At 42.4% G+C, this 19,675-nt stretch overlaps 1 protein-coding gene across 2 annotated transcripts in view; it reads right to left on the reverse strand.

The window, feature by feature from the left end:
• Positions 1–19,675, reverse strand: part of atp11a (ATPase phospholipid transporting 11A) — a 54,196-nt gene that overhangs the window by 15,107 nt on the left and 19,414 nt on the right. For both annotated transcript variants that reach the window (XM_071533760.1, XM_071533761.1), the window contains exons 2-20: positions 10,315–10,437; positions 9,643–9,732; positions 9,346–9,426; positions 9,090–9,197; positions 8,422–8,550; positions 7,896–7,999; positions 7,738–7,785; positions 7,201–7,265; positions 6,870–6,951; positions 6,017–6,167; positions 5,331–5,528; positions 5,137–5,250; positions 4,028–4,087; positions 3,764–3,930; positions 3,189–3,260; positions 2,392–2,465; positions 2,063–2,166; positions 515–696; positions 72–323 (exon numbers count right to left, since the gene is read on the reverse strand). In XM_071533760.1, the coding sequence (XP_071389861.1) occupies positions 72–323; positions 515–696; positions 2,063–2,166; positions 2,392–2,465; positions 3,189–3,260; positions 3,764–3,930; positions 4,028–4,087; positions 5,137–5,250; positions 5,331–5,528; positions 6,017–6,167; positions 6,870–6,951; positions 7,201–7,265; positions 7,738–7,785; positions 7,896–7,999; positions 8,422–8,550; positions 9,090–9,197; positions 9,346–9,426; positions 9,643–9,732; positions 10,315–10,437 (2,204 nt within the window). The remainder of the gene's footprint in view (positions 1–71; positions 324–514; positions 697–2,062; positions 2,167–2,391; positions 2,466–3,188; positions 3,261–3,763; positions 3,931–4,027; positions 4,088–5,136; positions 5,251–5,330; positions 5,529–6,016; positions 6,168–6,869; positions 6,952–7,200; positions 7,266–7,737; positions 7,786–7,895; positions 8,000–8,421; positions 8,551–9,089; positions 9,198–9,345; positions 9,427–9,642; positions 9,733–10,314; positions 10,438–19,675) is intronic.

Below are 19,675 nucleotides of genomic sequence, written 5' to 3' on the forward strand. Positions count from 1 at the left end.
GAAGAACTGCCAAAATCCCCCGTCTGTAACTGTAACCGCAGTATGTCTCTGCCCACTACTTTGACACCCACCCGGAGAAGGTGTCCCGGGTCAGGCCCCCGTGCTGCCGCAGGACGGTCCGGCTCAGGTCGAACAGGACGTCGTGGAGGCTCTGCTCCTCCGTGCGCTTGGTGGTCAGCTCCAGGATCTGGGTGCTGCGGCGGAACAGCTTGCTGGCGTAGCAGGTGGCCGCCGCCGTCTCCATCTTGTCGCCCGTCAGCACCCACACCTTCATGCCGGCCTTGTGGAGGGACTCGATGGTGTCCGCCGCTTTCTCCTGGAGCCTGGGGGCGGGGAGACGGAGGGAGAGAGAGAGAGAGAGAGAGAGAGAGAGGGAGAGAGAGAAAAATTCATAGTCCGAATATGAAAAAAACAAATATCTGGATTTACAGCATATGTAATGTGCATCGTATTAAAAGCTTGCGTCTTCCAGAGGAAATACAAACACGAAATAAGTAAGTTCATGTACGGGTACCTGTCCTCCACAGCAGTGGCTCCCAGCAGTATGAGGTCTTTCTCTATCAGGTCGTAGGCCTCGGCCAGCCTCTTGTCCCGGTCCTGTAATGCCAGCTTGGCCCCGCTCAGCAGGTGGCATACCTCCTGGTACTGATCCGGGCTCAGCGGCCTATAGGCGACGCACAGTGTCCTCAGACCCTCCTGGAGGACAGTGGAGAATTATGCAACATTTTGAACACATTAGTATGTTTAATTATTATCAATATTATCCTGTTATTTCATGTTTTAGTGTCCCGTGATGGTCTAAATGTCGCTTCCGAGGCTTTTCCACCCTGACAAGAATACAATTCTGGGGGAAACACTGAAATCTGAATCTGCATATTGGCACAAAATATTGGGCATCGACGGCTTCAATCCAAAAAATATTGGTATCAATATCAGCCTTCAAATCCCATTCAAGCTTGCTAAGAAGAACTTATTTCCTCATATTCAAGAGGGTAGGGATAGAGGAGGAAAGGGTGGGGGTGAAGGGGAATGGAAAAAAAGAAAAAGAAAAAAGAGATAGAGAAGGAAAAAGAGAAAGCACCAGAGGTAGAGAGGAGAGGATGGAGACGTTTCTAGACAAGATTCCCTCATTGGAATCTACACACAAGGTCAAAGGTGACAGATAAAAACTGAAATGCTGATCGCTTTTCTATGTTCTCCTGTAGCCTTCTTTCTTTTTCCTCTTGCACCTTGACCCTGGAGTTACAATCATCGAAAAAGAACAGCAAAAATCAAGCTACTGCACTCCGAAACTCTATGTGTGATGTGTGGGCAGCACTTGCCCTTTCCATTTGAACTTCCCAATCACAACTCCCACAACAGATCTCTGTTTCCGCTGAACAGTAAGCTAGTTGCCTGGTTTCACTGACAGCTGCAACACTTATTTATTAGTGTGGATTCCACTACATGTTCAATTAAGATCATTTTAACTGTCACACTATTTCCTAAAGAAGAACATTAAAGGGGGAAATCCACCCTCAGATCCTCTTACACTGTTAGATATCACCAATCTGTAATGTTCAGTGCATTCCAGGAGTTAATTTGTGATGAAGTGTTGTCATTTACTTTTTTGGTGAACCCACTTTCCCTCAACTTGCCTTGTCTACCTTTACTTCAGTTAGTGATTTCCTACATTTCCCACAATGCCTTTCAACAACCCCCACAGAAGGGATGTGAACTTGTTGCTTTCAATCAAAGGTTGTGTGTCTATGACACGTATTGTTTATATATATCTATGTATATATGTAAGAAATGGCATGATATGTAAAGATATGAAAGACTGCCATGCTATTAATCGCCAGTGGGAAACCATACTAGTCTCTGCTGTGGAGCAACATGAGTACTGCTTGATGGAAGTGGGCCATGGTCCACTGACCGACTTACCATAGTAACCATGGAAACCTCCCACAAGAAGAATCATGGGAAAAATGTTACTGGCAAGAACTTGAACGAGTCACCTGGCCCTGACAACATGCTGTGTGTGTGTGTGTGTGTGTGTGTGTGTGTGTGTGTGTGTTCTTACCACTGCGTTGTGCTCCACTCGAGCTTTGACCTGATCCACCTTGCCTGAGACAACCCTGGGGAAGATGGAGGAGTCTGCACCCTTACAGAACAGATAGAGCTCACCTGGACACACACACACACGCACACACACACACACACACACACACACACACACACACACACACACACACACACACACACATACAGAGAGCAGAGGAAAGCAGATACAAGGTGTGTGAGAGGGGATACATGCACATATACTCTCTCTCTCTCTCTCTCTCTCTCGCTCTCTCTCTCTCTCTCTCTCTCTCACACACACACACACACACACACTGTAGTGTGTATTACCAGTGTTGGCCCTGACAATGACGCTCATCCTCCGTCTGACTGAGTCGAACGTCAAAACTTCCAGCAGCTCAAACCTGATAAAACACAACACACCAACATGTAAACATCAAACCAACAAATATCTACCTTAAAGTAAACATGTCTCTTATAAATGCACCCATTTTCAGCCAATAAGAAAAATAATACAATTTCCAAAATGTGACAGACAAGTTTTAATGACTGAGAAATCTATTGGGAGGAGTTTATTGGTCTTCATAAGAAACTTGTTACTCCAGATAAAGTGTGTACAAAATTCTATAAAGTACATAAATGATGTACAAAATGATATTTGGTACAGAAATTGAAATATGTTATAATATATAATATTTATACTGTATATTACTATATATAGTGTAATAAATTATTTAGAAAATGTCATGATCACTCCAGATCACAAGATGACAAGAAATATATTTGCACAAATTATTTGAATTACATTTCTATTTCCTCCTTATACATTTTACAAATCTTGATTTGTTTCTTGGTGTGTAAAAATATTATTATTGCTATTATTACTATTATTATTATTATTATTAATATTATTAGCAGTAGTAGTAGTAGTGAGAATTACAATAAACTCAAGTTCTAATTTCAGTTTTCATTTTTTCACATTTTAAGAAATAACCTAAATATATAAATATATAAACACAGCTGATAAAATACTGATAAATATCAAATTATTTTGTGCAAAACGGACTGTTGCCTGGGGTAAAAAAAACAAAAAAAACAATAGATAGTTTTTACGGGGACACACTCACCTCTCAATCTCATCCTCCCTATTTAGGATCTCCATGTGACTGTCCTTGAGTCTCAGATAGGTGAAACCAAGCCTGAGGCAGAGAGGAACGTACCATTAGTGGAAATAAAGGGGGGGGGGGGGGGGGGCTGGAACCTGAATTACTGAGCTTGAATGAGGAAAACAGTAAACGCTGATACAGCAAAAGTTTGTAATGCAGCAAGGGAGTGAACATGTTGTTGATTGGGTAAGCTAGTGTGTGTGTATTTGTGCATGTGTAGTATATACATGTGCATATATGTGTATGTGTGTATATACTGTGTGTGTGTGTGTCCCTGTATGCCTGCGTGTGTATTGTGCAAAACTGTGTGTATAGTTTTCTGTATATTACTGTGAAATATGCATATACTGTATATGTGCCTATATTTGTATGTACTGTATGTATGCATATATGTGGGTGTGTATGTGTGTGTGTGTGAGTGAGTGAGAAAGTGAGTGGGTGGTAGACAGAGAGAGAGAAAATGTATGTACATCCTGAAATCTGTATCTCACGGTATGTATGTGTGTGTGTGTGTGTGTGTGTGTGTGGGTGTGCACCTCTTCATGCCCTCCACCAGTGCCACCTCGTCGGGGGAGGAGGAGATGTAGAAGGAGGTGGCTTTGCCCTGGTGGATGCCGTGCTTGATGCTGTCCACCGTCTCCTCCTCCTTCACCTGCACCGTGTGGCACAGACACAGCGCCCGGAAAAACAGCTCCTCGCTCTCCTGCGGGACAGCCAGACACCGTGTCAACACACACACACACACACACACACACACACACACACACACACACACACACACACACTGAGGCTGTACTCACCCTCGCACCGGGACCAGGCGAGGTGTCGATCATGTCCATACCGGCTGCACCGGGCATCACCTGGCCATTACAACACATATCAGTCAGTCAGCCAATCAATGGATGGATCAGTTTATCTATGTATCCATTAAATGAGATTAGATGAAACAGATAATTGGATACAGAAAAGGAAAATAGGATATAAATAAGGATAGAATGTGGGGTAGTTGAACAGCATAATTCACATTTACAACACTAGAACATATTAAGTAAGACTATATGAATGAATAAAGTTGAAAAATATATTGATTTATAGCTTATATTTATAGCCAGTACTGTGCAAAAGTCTTAGGCACCCAAGAGTTTTTATATAAATTGTGTCTTCGATTTTTTTTTTTTTTTTCTGCATTAGTGTGTCAGTAGACTGCTCTTTATAGTACATTTTTTGATATTTAGAAACTTTTCATTTAATTATTTTTGAAAGCATCTTCGCTTTTTTTTTTCTTTTACATGTGCCTAAGACTTTTGCACAGTACTGTATGCAAGGTGTGCAAAACAACAGCAGTTGAGGCATGGAATGGAAAACATGATAATGTAATATGTAATATATGAAAGTATATGAAAAGGGTGAGAATATTTGAATTATGAAAATAAATGAAACTATACAGATAAATGTGAAAAATAACAAATTTGAAAATATGAAAATATGTGAATTTAAAGCAGGATGTACTATTCATCTTATTAAATATATTCAATTTACAAATGTAGATAAAATATGTACAGAACATGCAAATTCTATCTATTTGTCGGTTTCTCCACCCTCTAGGGATGCACCAATCAGTTTTTTGGGTCCGACTCCCATTATCGATTTTCTAACAGTGTGATCGGCCGATCACCGATCTGATCGCTGGTTGAAATGATGCCAGACTTTCTACTAACAACAACACATCATGTACCAGTGCACAGCAAGTATAAACAGTAGCATTGCTTATGGCTGCATGACACTGCTGGAAATAAATCCTAGGTTTTATCCAAACAGTCATCATTGATCAGTGCATCCCTATGACCCAGCCTTCCATCCCTCCATCAACCCATCCACCCCTTTATCCATCCATCCATCAGGAGGTTACCTGTCCGTTACAGATGACATCAGGTACGTAGACGTGTCCGTCCACGCAGCACTCTATGAACTCCATGTTGTTCTCCGTCAGAGTCCCTGTCTTGTCTGTAAACACATACTCCACCTAGAAGGAGAGGGGGGTGAAGGTTAGTATTTGTGCATGTGTGTGTTTGAGAGAGAGAGTGTGTGTGTGTGTGTATAGACCTGTCCCAGCTCCTCGTTCAGGTCGGACGTGTTGACCACGGCCCTCTCTCCCAGCTCCTCGTCGAACATCTCGTCGTCCCACATGATGAAGTAGGAGCCCAGGAACTTCTGCATCTCCACGGTCACGTACATGGAAACGGGGATGATGTAGTTGAACAGGACCATGAAGGCCAAGAAGTCCGTGAACGCCCTGATCACCTGAGGAGGAGGAGGAGGTAAAGACGGGGATGAAAAATACAAGAGAGGAGTGGAGGGGGAAGTATGAGCAGAAGCAGGGAAGAGAATTGGGAAGTTAAGAAAACTGTCGAGAAATCTGACTGTAGACTGTAGGTTTGAATGTCATGTCCATTCATAGTTAAAGACAGTAGAGACTGTGCACTTTTGCACTTGATACATAAGACTGACACTCTATAGGATTTGGGTTGAATATACAAGTGATTCCCAGTGTGGGGTCAAGGGACCAACCAGGAGTCCTTGAGAATGCTTGAGAATAGTTTCATTTTACTACAATTTCAAGTTAGAACAGTGAGAGAATGATATAGGATTCCAACAACAGAGACAGAAATCCTCTCAATTGGCATTCCTTGGGGAAAAATCTTATCAAATGGGGTCAAACTGAATCTATTCGGGGTCTCTTCACATAAAAATACAACTGAGATGCAATAACAATGATAATGGACTCTCACTATGTGCCTCTGTCTCTCGGACTCGGTCCTCTCGTTGTACCAGGGCTCATCTCTGTTGGGGTCGGCCTGCCAGACGTACTTCAGCACGGTGTTGATGAAGGCCTTGCTGATGAGGATGCACAGGTAGACCACCAGGTAGGCGTTCATCGACCTGCAGGGGGCGACAGAGAGCAATGGACACAGGGCGATGTAAATTTGTTTGTTTGCTCGTCCATTTGTCCATCCATCACCCTTAATATCTCAAATATCTCTGATTGGAGTTTGATTAAACTTGGGGGAATGATGCATCTCATCACTCCGTACCAACATTTTCTACTGTGCAGTGATTAGCTCAAAGGGGGTGCCACAATTACAAGTCAAATCAAGTGTAAATGTAATGCAGACAAATCCTATCCAGAAACCATCCAGATACAAGACAGAGCCAGATGGAAAGGAGGCCGTTCGGGCACTGCAGTGAGTCAGACGGGCGGGAACACGCGAGGAACGTCAGTCAATGGATGGAGGGGGAAATGAAAAGATGAACAGATGGATGGAGGGACGTCTGCGCTGACAGCGTTTATGGATGTCTGTAATGTGTAGGCTGAAAGTGAGGCTGTGAGCCCAGCGCGATGCCAAGGTACTTGAAAGCCTCGACCCGCCTCTCCATTTATGGTGGTCGGGCGGCGTCTGCTGTCAGCGGGTGAGCTTATGATGAGTTCTTTAATTATCTGAGCCGGGCCTTAATGGAAAAATTGGATACCAACAAACTCAGTGAAGCACTTGGATGTCAATCAATGCTAACTGATTCTCCTGCGGAAATAAGGCCAACATATAATGGGAGAGAGAGAGGGAGAGAGAGAGAGAGAGCGCTTACTTTTCTACTGCAGAGCGTTTCTGAGACTTGGTCTGGTAGTTGAGCGCCATCTTGGTTTCCATGCCTGTGTAGATGGCAACCGCTACATGGAGGAAGAAAGAGTGATTTTTTTTCTGTTTCATTTGAAATGATTATATCATTGCCCACACTACTACATGTATTTCCTTGTTAGTGATGGCAGAATTCAGGAAGTCTGAGAACTTAGGGTCCAACTTAGTACCCAAGGTTCCTAAGAAGCTGAGGTGCATGGTATTTTCTAGCAGGATCCTTGTATCTACCATCTTTCCCATGTGAGGTAAATGCAGCATGAGCATATTCAGTATAACATTACCATGGATGTACTCGGTGTTCTTGAGTGTGGCTCCTCGGAGCAGCAGGTTCTCCGATCCTAACGGCCTGCAAGCAGACGACAGCTCAGTTACACTGCTATCCTGCCATATTCTTACCTCATTAGTCATTTCAAAAATAATATAATTACTTTACTTATTACTGCCTGGGAGAAGTTATTTGTTACAATTGTTATATTGCTTTTGGTTTACACCCCCTGAATTAGCGACATCTTGTAAACATTAACTTCAAAAATCAAAAAAATCAATTGCAGGGAGACTAAACAGAACTGAAGTCCAATGCTCTTGTCAATATTTGACTGAATAATATCAAAGTAATAGGAATATTTCCACCCAGACAGTCAACTTTTCTACCATTTCTCAACTAAACTATTTCAGCATGAGAAAACAATGACTAAACACAAGAAAACCAATGGAATTTCAATTTGATATCACTGAAATTGCACTGAAATTACACTGTTTGTTACTGGGGGAAGTAATAACACTACTGTAATATGTAAGTGGTTCCCTGGACTAGTTACCTGGCCACTGGATCATTGTCCATGTAGATGTTGATGCGACCCACAAATCTGTAGGAGGAAGGGAGAAAGAGGAGAGAAGTGGGATGTGAGACAAGTTTCAGACTGTTCTTTGGCAAGTGAGTGTATTTCAAGTGTGTGTGTGTGTGTGTTGTACTGACTTGTACAGGTCAGGCTGTGGTTGTTCACATTCTATAGTGGCGTGGATGGAGTCCACCTCCTCCTCTGTGTTATAGGCCTTGGTCTCCTGAACTGCATAGTATGTCTGCAGAGGAAGGGAGGAGAGAGGGAGGGGACAAAGCAGGACAGAACAGAGATGAAGAGGGAGTATGAATAGGGAGAGGAGGGCCGACAAGGAAGGAGGGAGGAACGGAGAAGATGGATGGATGAGGAAAGAAGGAGGGAAGGAAAGGTGGTGAGATGATGATCGAGAGACACAGGATGTAGAGAGGGGGAGGGAGGGATGGACGGAGGGATACAAAAAGGAACAAATAGAGACAGGGGAAGGAACAAGGGAAAGAGAGAGGGATAGAGAGAGTTAGAGAATTAGCTGATGTTTCAAAACAGCTCCAATACGTTCCACCCATATACAGTAGGCATTTCCATCCACCAATCTAGAAAATGCCGTTCACCAATCTAAGTGTCACACACACACACACACACACACACACACACACACACACACACCTTGTGGCTGCTCTCTCCGTCCAGACTGGCTGTAGTAACGAAGCAGGTCCCGTCGTCCCGGGACGAGGAAAGCAGGATGAGGTCGCAGGGAAACGTCTCGTTTTCTTTCACCAAAACAACATCTCCGACCTGAGAGAGAGACAGAGAGAGAGATGAAGGGATGGAGAGACGGAAGAAGAGTGAGTAAGTCGTTGTCATGTTCCTCTGTAGATGCTGTTCCATGCTCTGTTGCGTCTAGCTTTAGTAGAGTCCATTTTCACAAATCTAGACCAAACCATCTCATATCTCAGGGATCACATGGTGTGGAGTTTCACTGTAATGAAACGCACACTCAGCATCTTATTGTTACTACATCTTATCATTCTTCATACTTTCAAAATCTGGAATATTGTGTTGTCTGTTTATACCGGTGACTCTACTGTTATCTCTAGCTCTCTGAAAGTTATGCAACAGATGCTGAGACCTAAATTGCTTAGATGGACACACACACACACACACACACACACACACACACACAGTTTAGTAGCAGTAAAATCTCTAAGCATGAGCCAACAAACACATATGCCAAAGCTCTATTCAATCTGTATGGAGTGAGATTTATGATATTTATGTCGTCACACACACACACACACACACACACACACGTGCACACACACACACACACGTACCCTGAGCTTGCGGCTCTGTTTGCGGACCACCTTCCCATGCTGCACCACGTGGACCGGACACTGGTTGACAGCGTTGTCTGCTTTGTGTCTCAGCCAGTCCTCATAGCCCTGAGAGAGAGAGAGAGAGAGAGAGAGAGAGAGAGAGAGAGAGAGAGGGTGGGGATGCAAGAGAAAGTGATAAAAGTAAAACAAGGGAGGTGATGGAGCGTACTGAATTGAATTGAAGTTAATTATCATCTGAAGATTTCGGTCTCACCTGTTTAATGGCGGTGACTGTGATGACGAAGAAGAGAGGCAGTCCACTGGTGATAGGACTGGTGGGAGTGTCAATGATCAGCTGGAGAGAGAGGGAGAGAGAGAGAGGGAGAGAGAGAGAGAGAGAGAGAGAGGGATAAACGGCAGAAAAACATTGTCAAGACATAATGAGACAGCATTATCATTATTAGTGATATATGACCTCTAATGCTGTCGTACCAAACAGGATGCAACTGACCATTACAGCAAACATATTCATAGAAATATATGAATGAATAAAGAGAAAAAGGCTTCTTACCTGGACTAGGAATATGATGAGGAAGTAGAAGTTGGCAACTCTCCTGAACTGCTCGAACAGATTCTTAGGGATGAAGTTCCAAAACGTATACTGGAAATATGAGAGAAATATGTGAAATATGTGAGAGTCATGGTCAGGTTTAAAGTCAGGGGCAGACAGGGCTGCACTGTCACCAATAGGAAAATAAAAACCATTGTTTTACAGGTGCATGGATATACAGAAAAGCATAGAGAAGGAAAATGCATTGCATACCATACAAAAACCAACACAGGAAACAAAAATGATGAAAAATGCAGCGATTTCTGAAGTGAAAAGTGATTTTAATACATGTGCCAAATGCAGGACGGATACAGGATTAATGCTATTTACTATATAGAAGCCATGTAACTATGTTTACACTCATAAAAATAAATGTGATTTTTGGCTGATTCACTCTGAAAGTATTATGACACATGATTATGTGCAATATTTCCATGGTTTAGGGGACAAATTGAGGTAGAACTGACTTGGTATTTCCTCATTTCTTCTTATTTCCTCTTTATTAGGCAAAATAAATCTAATTCAGGCTTCTGAGTGCTGTAGTGAACTGTGTAACCCAGTTTTGAGGTTCTGACATATCAGTGTATTTGGTTCTTTGAGTGTGTGTGTGTGTGTGTGTGTATTTTGACTGACCTTGGAGGAGACTATTCTGTTGTCGGGGTATCTCTGGGGTATGTAGGCCTCGGCTCCAGGAGGAGGCTCCTTGTGTCCGATGTAAATCGTCCTGCTGTCCACCCAGTTCTCCTCACCAACACACTGCAAGGGTAGAAACAGGTTGAGTGTGTGTGTGTAGGCGTATATGTGTATGTGTGTGTGCGTGCGTGTCAATTTTCATTGTAAAATCAGATTTGTAGGTGATATACGGTTGGGTTATGGGTTTGATTCCCCCTGTTAAATACAATTAAACCATGCTGAATTGCTTTTCTTAATACAAAAATGTCCATCAACTGCTGAAAATATTACTTCATTTTTCATTTTCCTTGCATTCCTTCTCATTTGACTCCAAAATTTGGCAAGATTTCATTGTAAAAAAAAATCCTATATTTTGAAGCCTTTCAGAAAAGAAATAAATTGAAATAAAACAAATATATTCAATACAATAAAAAGTAATATAAATAGTACAAAAGTGCTACAATCAAAATAAATGAAAATAGATAAAAATAACAATCAATTAAAATCCGTAATTACACTCACACACACACCTTATCAATACACTCATCTTCAGTCATACACACCTTGTCACTACAGTCCTAAACTATAACAGACCACTGTGTCATACACACACACACACACACACACACACAGATTCCCAGACATTTAGCGTGGGCTAGAGTGTGTGAGTAACTTCTCCACTGTGAATGAGAGCTTTTGTTGCCACGGATACACGGGCCTGCATGTGACTCAGACTGGAATGCAGAATACACACACACACACACACACACACACACACACACACAGATAAGACACCTGAGTGCTTGGTGAATGAAAACTCCCACTATCGATACTCCTCTATCTCTCCCCCTCTCTCTTGTTCTCTCTCTGTTCTTCCTCTCATTCATCTCTCTTTCATGTCTACAGGGTGGAAGACTAGCCTTGTTTCAAGTGTGTGTAGCATTTTTGAACATCAATATATCATTGTCAAATGAATTGTGATGCCTTGGTATAATTACTGTAAACAAATGAAAACATGGTGGAGACGATTGGTCGCCTCTATCTCACACCAGTGGTATTGTTAGTGCTAGTGTTTCTCCACGTTAAGACTACGTTTCCCATAAACCCCGTTGCTTCCTTTTGCTTCTCTGGCCAAAGATTTTCTCTTTGTGTTTACTGAAGAGGATAAACAGGTTGGAAGTGATTTTTCCATCAACCTATGAGACTAAGTGACTTGTTGACATGGACGTTTTTAGCAGTGTGGGACGAGCTCACAACATCCTGTCTGAACAAGTCGTTTTTAACCCTTCAGCAATTCAGTTTTTTACGACCTGGCTGTAAAGTTTGGTGCTCGGCAGCAGTAAGCAGCCAAATCTCTGCTTACCGCCTGACAACATTCAGTCGGGAAGTATTTGAACACTGTGGGGACGGTGTTTATGGGATAGCGGGCGGCGGCCATCTTTAAGCACCTGGTCCACTTGAACTGTGGTGACCAGAGGGAAGGGAAGGCCTGGGCGAGACAGCTGGACACCTAATCCTCTCTCGCTCTCTAGTACTCTCCTCTGCCTCTTTCTCCATCTCTCTTTTCTATCCTATTCTACTCTTTAGTTCTTCTTCTGTTTATTCCAAACGAACCGGGAACCTAGAACGCATCACTTCCTGTGAACCAGAGGATTTTTCCCAGGAAACAGCTACCAAACATTTTCTAGGTGTGTCCAATGACAGCTGTCAATCACAGTGACAGAAGTAAAACTGAAGACACAAGAAGCAGTGGTAAGGATATGTATGTGATGCCAGGGATTTCATTTATCATGAAATAGTCGCTGTCTACACACACACACACTCACACACACACTAACAAGAGGTGACAGTAATCCATGGCGGGTGAATGGGATTGGGTGTCAGGGCAGCATGGCCCAGTTTCCAGCCCCGTCTCTCTCTGTCTATGTCTCTCTCTCTATCTCTCTCTCTCTCTCACTCAAACACACACACACACACACACGCACAAAGCGATCGGTTAAGTCACTGTGTTTCTCCTGCTCTCAGGTTACCTCGTCTGAGGTGGAAGGCTATTTATACTCTGTATCCTCCAATTATCTATGGGAGAGGAGATGAGGGGAAAGGAAAGGAAAGGAAAGAGAAGAGAAGGAAAGCAATGGAAAGGAAGACATATGATGAAACTATGAAATTACATATGAAACATGCAGAAATCCGTCTTTTCCCCCTAAGCAGTAGATTCTCTGTCCTGTTACAACATGCAGGCTGCAGATAACTGGGATACAAGACTGCACTTTTCCTTCTTTTGTTCTTTCTTTCTTTCTTTCATTTAGATCAAACATGTTCTTAATACTTGTGTAGAACCTGATCAAAATGCCTCATTAGAATCAGTTAAGGTTAAGGTCTTCCCATAGACAACCAGTGTAGTAGTGATCAATTCTACAATATCATCATCATATCTACAATCATATCCATCATATCAGAGGTGAACCACACTGACTGGACCAGATCTGATATTTAATAAAGGGACAATATTGGCCCAATACATTGATGTGTTGGTCTAATCCTATTACTCACTCTCCCATAAGAGGAGAGAGGAGGAGGAGGAGGAGGTTCACACTAGATAGCATCGATGGTTTATCACACACTGCTTGCCAACTCCGTCGCCCACACAGCTTCACTCTTCCTCCACTTCTCTCCCACAATCCTCTCTCTCTCTCTCTCTCTCTCTCTCTCTCTCTCCCTGTTCCCACCTGCCTGCTCCTTCTGCTTCACCAAACACATTTCCTGTTAGTTGTGTATGGAATAGAGCCACAAACACACACACACACACACACACATCTTGGCTTGGTGTTGTCACATTGTGAATGCTGGGAAGTACGGGCCGCATAATCCAATTCAGAAATTATATTTGAAGCATTTCAGATTGAAAGCGGCCACTGTCTCTATTGCAACTCTTCGCTGACTACACACACACACACATACACACACACACACACACACACAAACACACACTTATAAAAAACACATAAAACGCATCACTTTCTGTGTGTCTCAGGATTTTTCCCAGGAAAGACCTACCAGATCCCGGGTGTTTAGAGCAGCAAATGGAAAAGCTTTCATGTTAAATCACTCCTGCATTATATCAATCACTAATAGAGAGAAGCAAAACGGACATTTATTTATATGAAAATGTCGCCAATTATGACTTTGATGAGCTTTAAAGTCAATTCTGTGTTCATAACTTGTGTGATGAAGTGATCATTGCAGGGGCAAATATAAAGAAATACAAATATTACCACTGAAAGTTTAATTGTGGGTCCTTGTAGGGTTATTGCACTACAAGTGCAGTTCAATTAAACAATAATGTTGCAAACACAAGCATGAGAAAACGTCAAAAAGTCTTGGATTATTACTTCAATTCTTTGGTCATGAAATGAAATCATGAAATGTGTCAATGACAGCTGTCAATCACAGGAAAAGAGGCAAAACTGAAGAAACAGTATGGGTACAAATAAGTATGGGGTGCTATAGGGAATTAACTCATCATGAAAAACTCACTGTTTATACTCTCTCTCTCTCTCTCTCTCTCTCTCTCTCTCTCTCTCACACACACACACACACACATGCTAACAAGAAGTGACAGTAATCAGCAACCTATCCTGGGTATAGGCTGAATCAGTATTGTGCTTAGAGATTTATTTATATGAAAACTTCACAAATTATGACTTTAATCAGCACTGATCAGTGCCCACTCTGTCCATTCAGAGCCAATGGGCCTCCCCACCCAATGCCATCTCCTCCATTTTATCAGTAATGGAGCTCTTTATCATTTTTCTCACCTCTTTCCCCTCCATCCCTCCATCTGTCTACCTACACCGCAACCTGGGCGGCCTCTAAGCCGACGATTGCCCTCTTATCGATTCCGTCTTAGCTTTCGTCCGGATTCGGGGGCTTTTTACATGAAAGCCTGTCTGCGTCTAATCCAATAAAACCGCCTCTTTACAAAATAAAAGCCCCGCTTATAAAATAAAACTCCCGCCGATCGCCCCGGGCCTTTACCGTTCGGACGTAACCGGAGACCGTGCGTGGCTATTCTGGAGCGCGCTAATCACTTTTCGAGGCGTTTCGTGTTTCAGGACGCGGCGGGTTTCGGGGGGGGGTGTATTTATAGTTGGAAGGGAAACATTTGTGGTCGGGAGAGAGGGATGGAGAGAGCTTTGTTTCTGTCGGGTTCCACTCCCACCGTCCACAACCACTTTCCTTAGAAAGCGCGGGGAGCCTTTCGGAGATCACACACGAGCAGGCGCAGCCACACAGCATCAAACATGTATGAGTAAGCACACACACACACACACACACACACACACACACACACACACCATGTTACTTCTGTAGTCACTAGTCCAGAGGATATATTTAGACCAGCAGTCAAGCCCCACTTCTCCTATTCTTCTCTTCACCTGTGTGTGTGTGTGTGTGTGTGTTCTTCTATTTCTATGTCCTCACAAGGATAGAAAGAAGTGAGGACATTTTGCCGGTCTTTACTTTTTCAAGAGGTTATTTTAGGATAAGAACTTCGGTTTAGGGTTAAGATTAGAATTAGGTTTAGGTTTAGGGAATGAATGTAGTCGATGAAGGTCCTCACTTGTGTGTCTGTGTGTGTGTGTGTGTTTTAAAGAAGTGAAACCAACACTGTGCCACCAGAATGCTATTTTAAAATACATAATACCCTTTTACAGATAACAGCTGGGTTTCCTAAGTCATGAATGTTCTGTCAACTAAACTTGTGTATGTCTTATTGTGTGCCTGTTTGCTGTAATCGATGACTGATGTGTAGAAAACACTCTATTGATAATGCATTGGGAATTGGGAATTGGCAATTACGGGAATCAAGCAGGATTTCAACTCGCCTCTGCCATGATGTCATTTACAGAGAAAACGTCAATAACAATTCTACAGAATTGTTGTTATTGACTACTTCAGTCGGGTTCAAACATGCAAACACTCCCAAGTCAGCGCTTTTAACCGTCAAGTCAATCAGAGTTGTTGTTTTTCCCACGTGACCTGAACGCAGCATAAGGGCCCGGAACTGCAGCCCCACTGTGTGGACAGGAACGCAGGACCGTATTGTAAACAGGAAGGGCTGGACCCACCCACTCACAGAGAAGACACACACTTCCTGAAACAGCCTACACCCCCCCCCCCCCCGCCCCCACCCCATCCACCCCGCAGAGATAGAGAGAGGAAGATGGAGCGAAGACGGATAGATGGAAAGAATGGAGGAAAGGAAGAGAGGAAAAGGACTGAATATCAACAATTTGGAATGGCTTACAGTCACTGAAGATATTTCTCCCAGTGTTCCCAACAACGCTGATGCCATTCTGGTCAATGAAGTGCAGAGCAGAGCGAAGACATAAACTGTCCATTAAGATTAGATTAGATTACATTAGAGCTTTATTTGCCCTCAAGGAGGAAATTCATTTTCCACAGCCAGTCGGACACAGATACTGCACCTCCAGACACGGCCATTATCACCCGGACACATGACTTGACACAGACCAACACACCATGACAGAGGGAAAGCAGACAGAACAACAATATATGGATGATGCCCTCCAAACCCAGTACCATTATTCTTATTTTTTTAAAGTACAAATTCGGCTGGTGGGATATTTCCAGTGCAATTTCACCTGTTTCAAGAAGTTAAGAATCATTGAACACTGCAGAATAAGGAGAATCACTCCAGAAAATGATTCAAGAAAATCATTGAAATATGATTTTCACTCAACAACAGAGCAAATGACTTGTTAAGATGGGTATTTTTTGCAGTGAGTCCTTACTGCATATATGAGTGCTTTTGGTTTAGTTTGTAATCTGATGTTCCCGATATTTAACAGCCTTAGATGTTCACTAACTTGCTGTTAGAGACTTACACACTCCAGAAAAATGACCCAACAACTAGCGAAATGCTATTCAGTCTCCCTCTTACTGTATTTAGCGGCGTGTGTGGCCTGGCAAGTAAAGATAACATTTCCAGGACCGGATCACAGGCAGGAAAGGGGGAATCGGTGCAACACACACCAATTACTGCTGTTTGTCTGCGGCATTAAAGGTTGCTGTTGTTCCGACTGATGACCAGTCACGAGGTATTTTATCTGCCTCACCAACAGGCTGCGCTGTAAACGTGTCTCCACAAAAGCTATGGCTGTCAACCTGCTCTCTGTGATAGGGCTGATGGACACACACCTACACACACACACACACACACACACCTACAGGCAGTGCTTGAATGCTATATATCAGTGTCGCGTGCTCAAACACACTCAAACACATGCGCACACACTGGGCGTTTGGGTATGTGCAACTGAATGTGTGTGTGTGTGTGTGTGTGTGTGTGTGTGTGTGTTATCTCTCTCCCGCCGCCACCACTGAACCGAGGAGATAAGAGAAATCTTGTCCACTTCCCTTATTCACTAGGCTTTAAATACAGACATACGGTGTGTGTGTGTGTGTGTGTGTGTGTGTGTGTGTGTGTGTAGGCTGTGGCACTTGAGATTAGGTGGAGAATGTTTTTGCAAGCAGGGCCGGACGGATAAACAAATGGAGGGATGTAGTGACAGCTATCAAACTGGCTATATAATATATGAAAGGCAATGCATAAGACAAATACATGATTTTCTTATTGTTCTTGTTCAACAACAGTTTGTAGCTGCAGATCACTATGTACATAGGTGCAGTTGGAGCTTCTTGCATCACCCACAGTCAGTCAGGAGAGCAACACATCAACATTACATCAAGAGGTAAACCTTCAACCATTGACCATCAACCTTCAAACATCAAAAGTGCAGTTTTCTTTGAATACAATTTCAATTTATATCCAGTTTCAACTCATTTCAGTCGAACAATCATTTCACTAGTTACGCTTAGTCACAGTCATTTCCCTACTAACTCATTCCTCAAAAATACATGGTAATCAAGGCAAAACCATATGGGATATTTGTTGACTATGATTGACATTACTCTTGTTTTTCACTATTGGAAGTTTCATGTTATGGGACTAACGTGACAACTTGACGGGTAAGAGCAGCGACTTGGAAGTCTCCGCGCGTTCAAACTTGTTTGAATCTGGTAACTGAAGGTTTCTTTAGACTTTGGTTGCTCCTGATCCACTTCTTTAACACTTAAAACACATTCAATTTCTGAGAGATATGTCTATGTTCATGTTTTACAGCAAACAAAATTCCATGACTTTCCGTAACAAAGTCGGATCACTTCCATCCTGGTTTGTTAATGTTGTTTTTCTAAAGTGGAGAACTGTCTGGTTTCCACTACAGGGTTGAAAACCACTAGCTAATGCAACTAATGTAACACTGATGGCTACTTCTATAAAACTCCCAAAACATGAAAACTGCAGGAAAACAGTCCTTTTGTTGCCAAAGCTAATTGAACTCCAGAGAGAAGAGAGATGACTCACTTGTGTTAAACACAAATCTGTGATTGTGCTACAGTAGTGTGTGTGTGTGTGTGTGTGTGTGCGTGTGTGTGTGTGTGTTTGTAAGGAGGAAAAACAGCAAGCCACTGTGGTATTAACACAGAGAGATGAGAGGACATAAAACTAATCAGTTAAAGCCAAGCCTGTGTGTGTGTGTGTGTGTGTGTGTGTGTGTGTGTGTGTGTGTGTGTGTGTGTGTGTGTGTGTGTGTGTGTGTGTGTCTGGATGCCTCTGGGGGATTTAGTGATCTGACCCATCTAGTTCTCGCTGCCTGGTCACGTTTTAAAAATGTGACCAACCATCTCTCCACACACACACACACACACACACACACACACACACTGATGGGCCCCGATCACATGAGAGCGCTTCTGGTTTTAATCAGAGTCAGTAGACTTTACAATTCAGCATTTGTGCTGGTAGCCTATGTGAGAGAGAGAGAGAGAGAGAGAGAGCGAGAGAGAGAGAAAGAGAGAGAGAGACCGACTGATATTATCTAAACTCTTGTCTACCTGCATGTCCTTACAAGCACCCCCTTATCTGGAAAGGTGAGGGAAAAAGGGAAAGGGAGATACAGAGGAAAAAAAGGCAGAAAGGGGAAAAAATAGAGGAAGAATGACTGTGAAAGAGGTAGAGAGAGAGAGAGAGAGAGAGAGAGAGGCGAAGAGAGAGAGAGAGAGGGAAATGTCAGGAGATAAAGAGAAAATGCATGGGTGCAGACGAGGAAGACAGACAAAAAGACAGACAGAGATAGAGAGAGATTGACAGAGAGGGGTTTTGCTCCATGTTGACGTGTATGTGTGTGTGTGTGTGTGTTTCTTATGTGATAATCTGCTACGATTACTACTACTACTACTGCTACTACTACTGTTACTGCTACTACACTACTGCTACTGCTACTATTATTACTACTACTAAAACTACTACTGAAGTAAGTCCAGCAAATGAATGCAGTGAAAAGCAGCAGCAATATCCGTCCAATACAACCTGAGTAAAAAGTCTCAATCAGCAACTCTGTGCTATATAAGGATTTGACCCTCCTGAGCTTCCATTGACTCTCCTCTCTCTGACTAATGAGCATGGGCGTTGCTCAAAGTGACAGGCAGTCGACCCAACCCTCACTATGGAATGCCACACACACACACACACACACGCTGCATTCCTACACACCTGGATCATACCCATTTAAATGCTTAAGGGGGGGAGGTGGAGAGTTTATCATTTCACTTTTCTACTAGAATCTATTGTTTAAAAGGGAGATGGGTTACCAATTTATTTGTAAAGGATATAATTTGAATTTTATGTGTGATTATTGGGACTAATAAATGAAAATGACATGACCACAGGTGCTTGTGGGCTGGTCATGTTCTCATATGTAGCGATCAACTAGGTGAACTACGGCTTTTCCAGATGGTGAAATTATGGTGTTTATGGTATTAATATTATTGATATTTCAGAACAAAATATGCATATGAGACAGATCACTTTTTCAGTGGATAAAGTCAGAGTGCATGTTTCATTTTGATGTATAATTAAATAGCTAAATAATTAAATATACAGAGGGATTCGTAAAAATCTTAGTGCTGAGTCATTTACAACATGTTATGTATACAACAAAAATATAAAAAAAATTTCATATAAAATGCTCCATAAATTAGAAATGACAAAATCAATTAAAAAAAAAAAGTACATTTTGTTAAGATGCAGCAAGTCAAAGTTGGTAAAAAAAAAAAGGGAATATGTCATTTAATGGAAATGGCTGAAGCAAAAGTTTTTTTATTCAGCTTATTTTGCGCACTGGACATAAATTAACTATTTATTGCTGTTTTTGATGATTGATTTGTATATTTA

Source organism: Centroberyx affinis, unplaced genomic scaffold (genome assembly GCF_046629955.1).
Source record: "Centroberyx affinis isolate AG114_WGS23_722 - 3 ecotype Tasmania unplaced genomic scaffold, CSIRO-AGI_Caff_v1 ptg002426l_1, whole genome shotgun sequence".
Classification (NCBI taxonomy): domain Eukaryota; kingdom Metazoa; phylum Chordata; class Actinopteri; order Beryciformes; family Berycidae; genus Centroberyx; species Centroberyx affinis.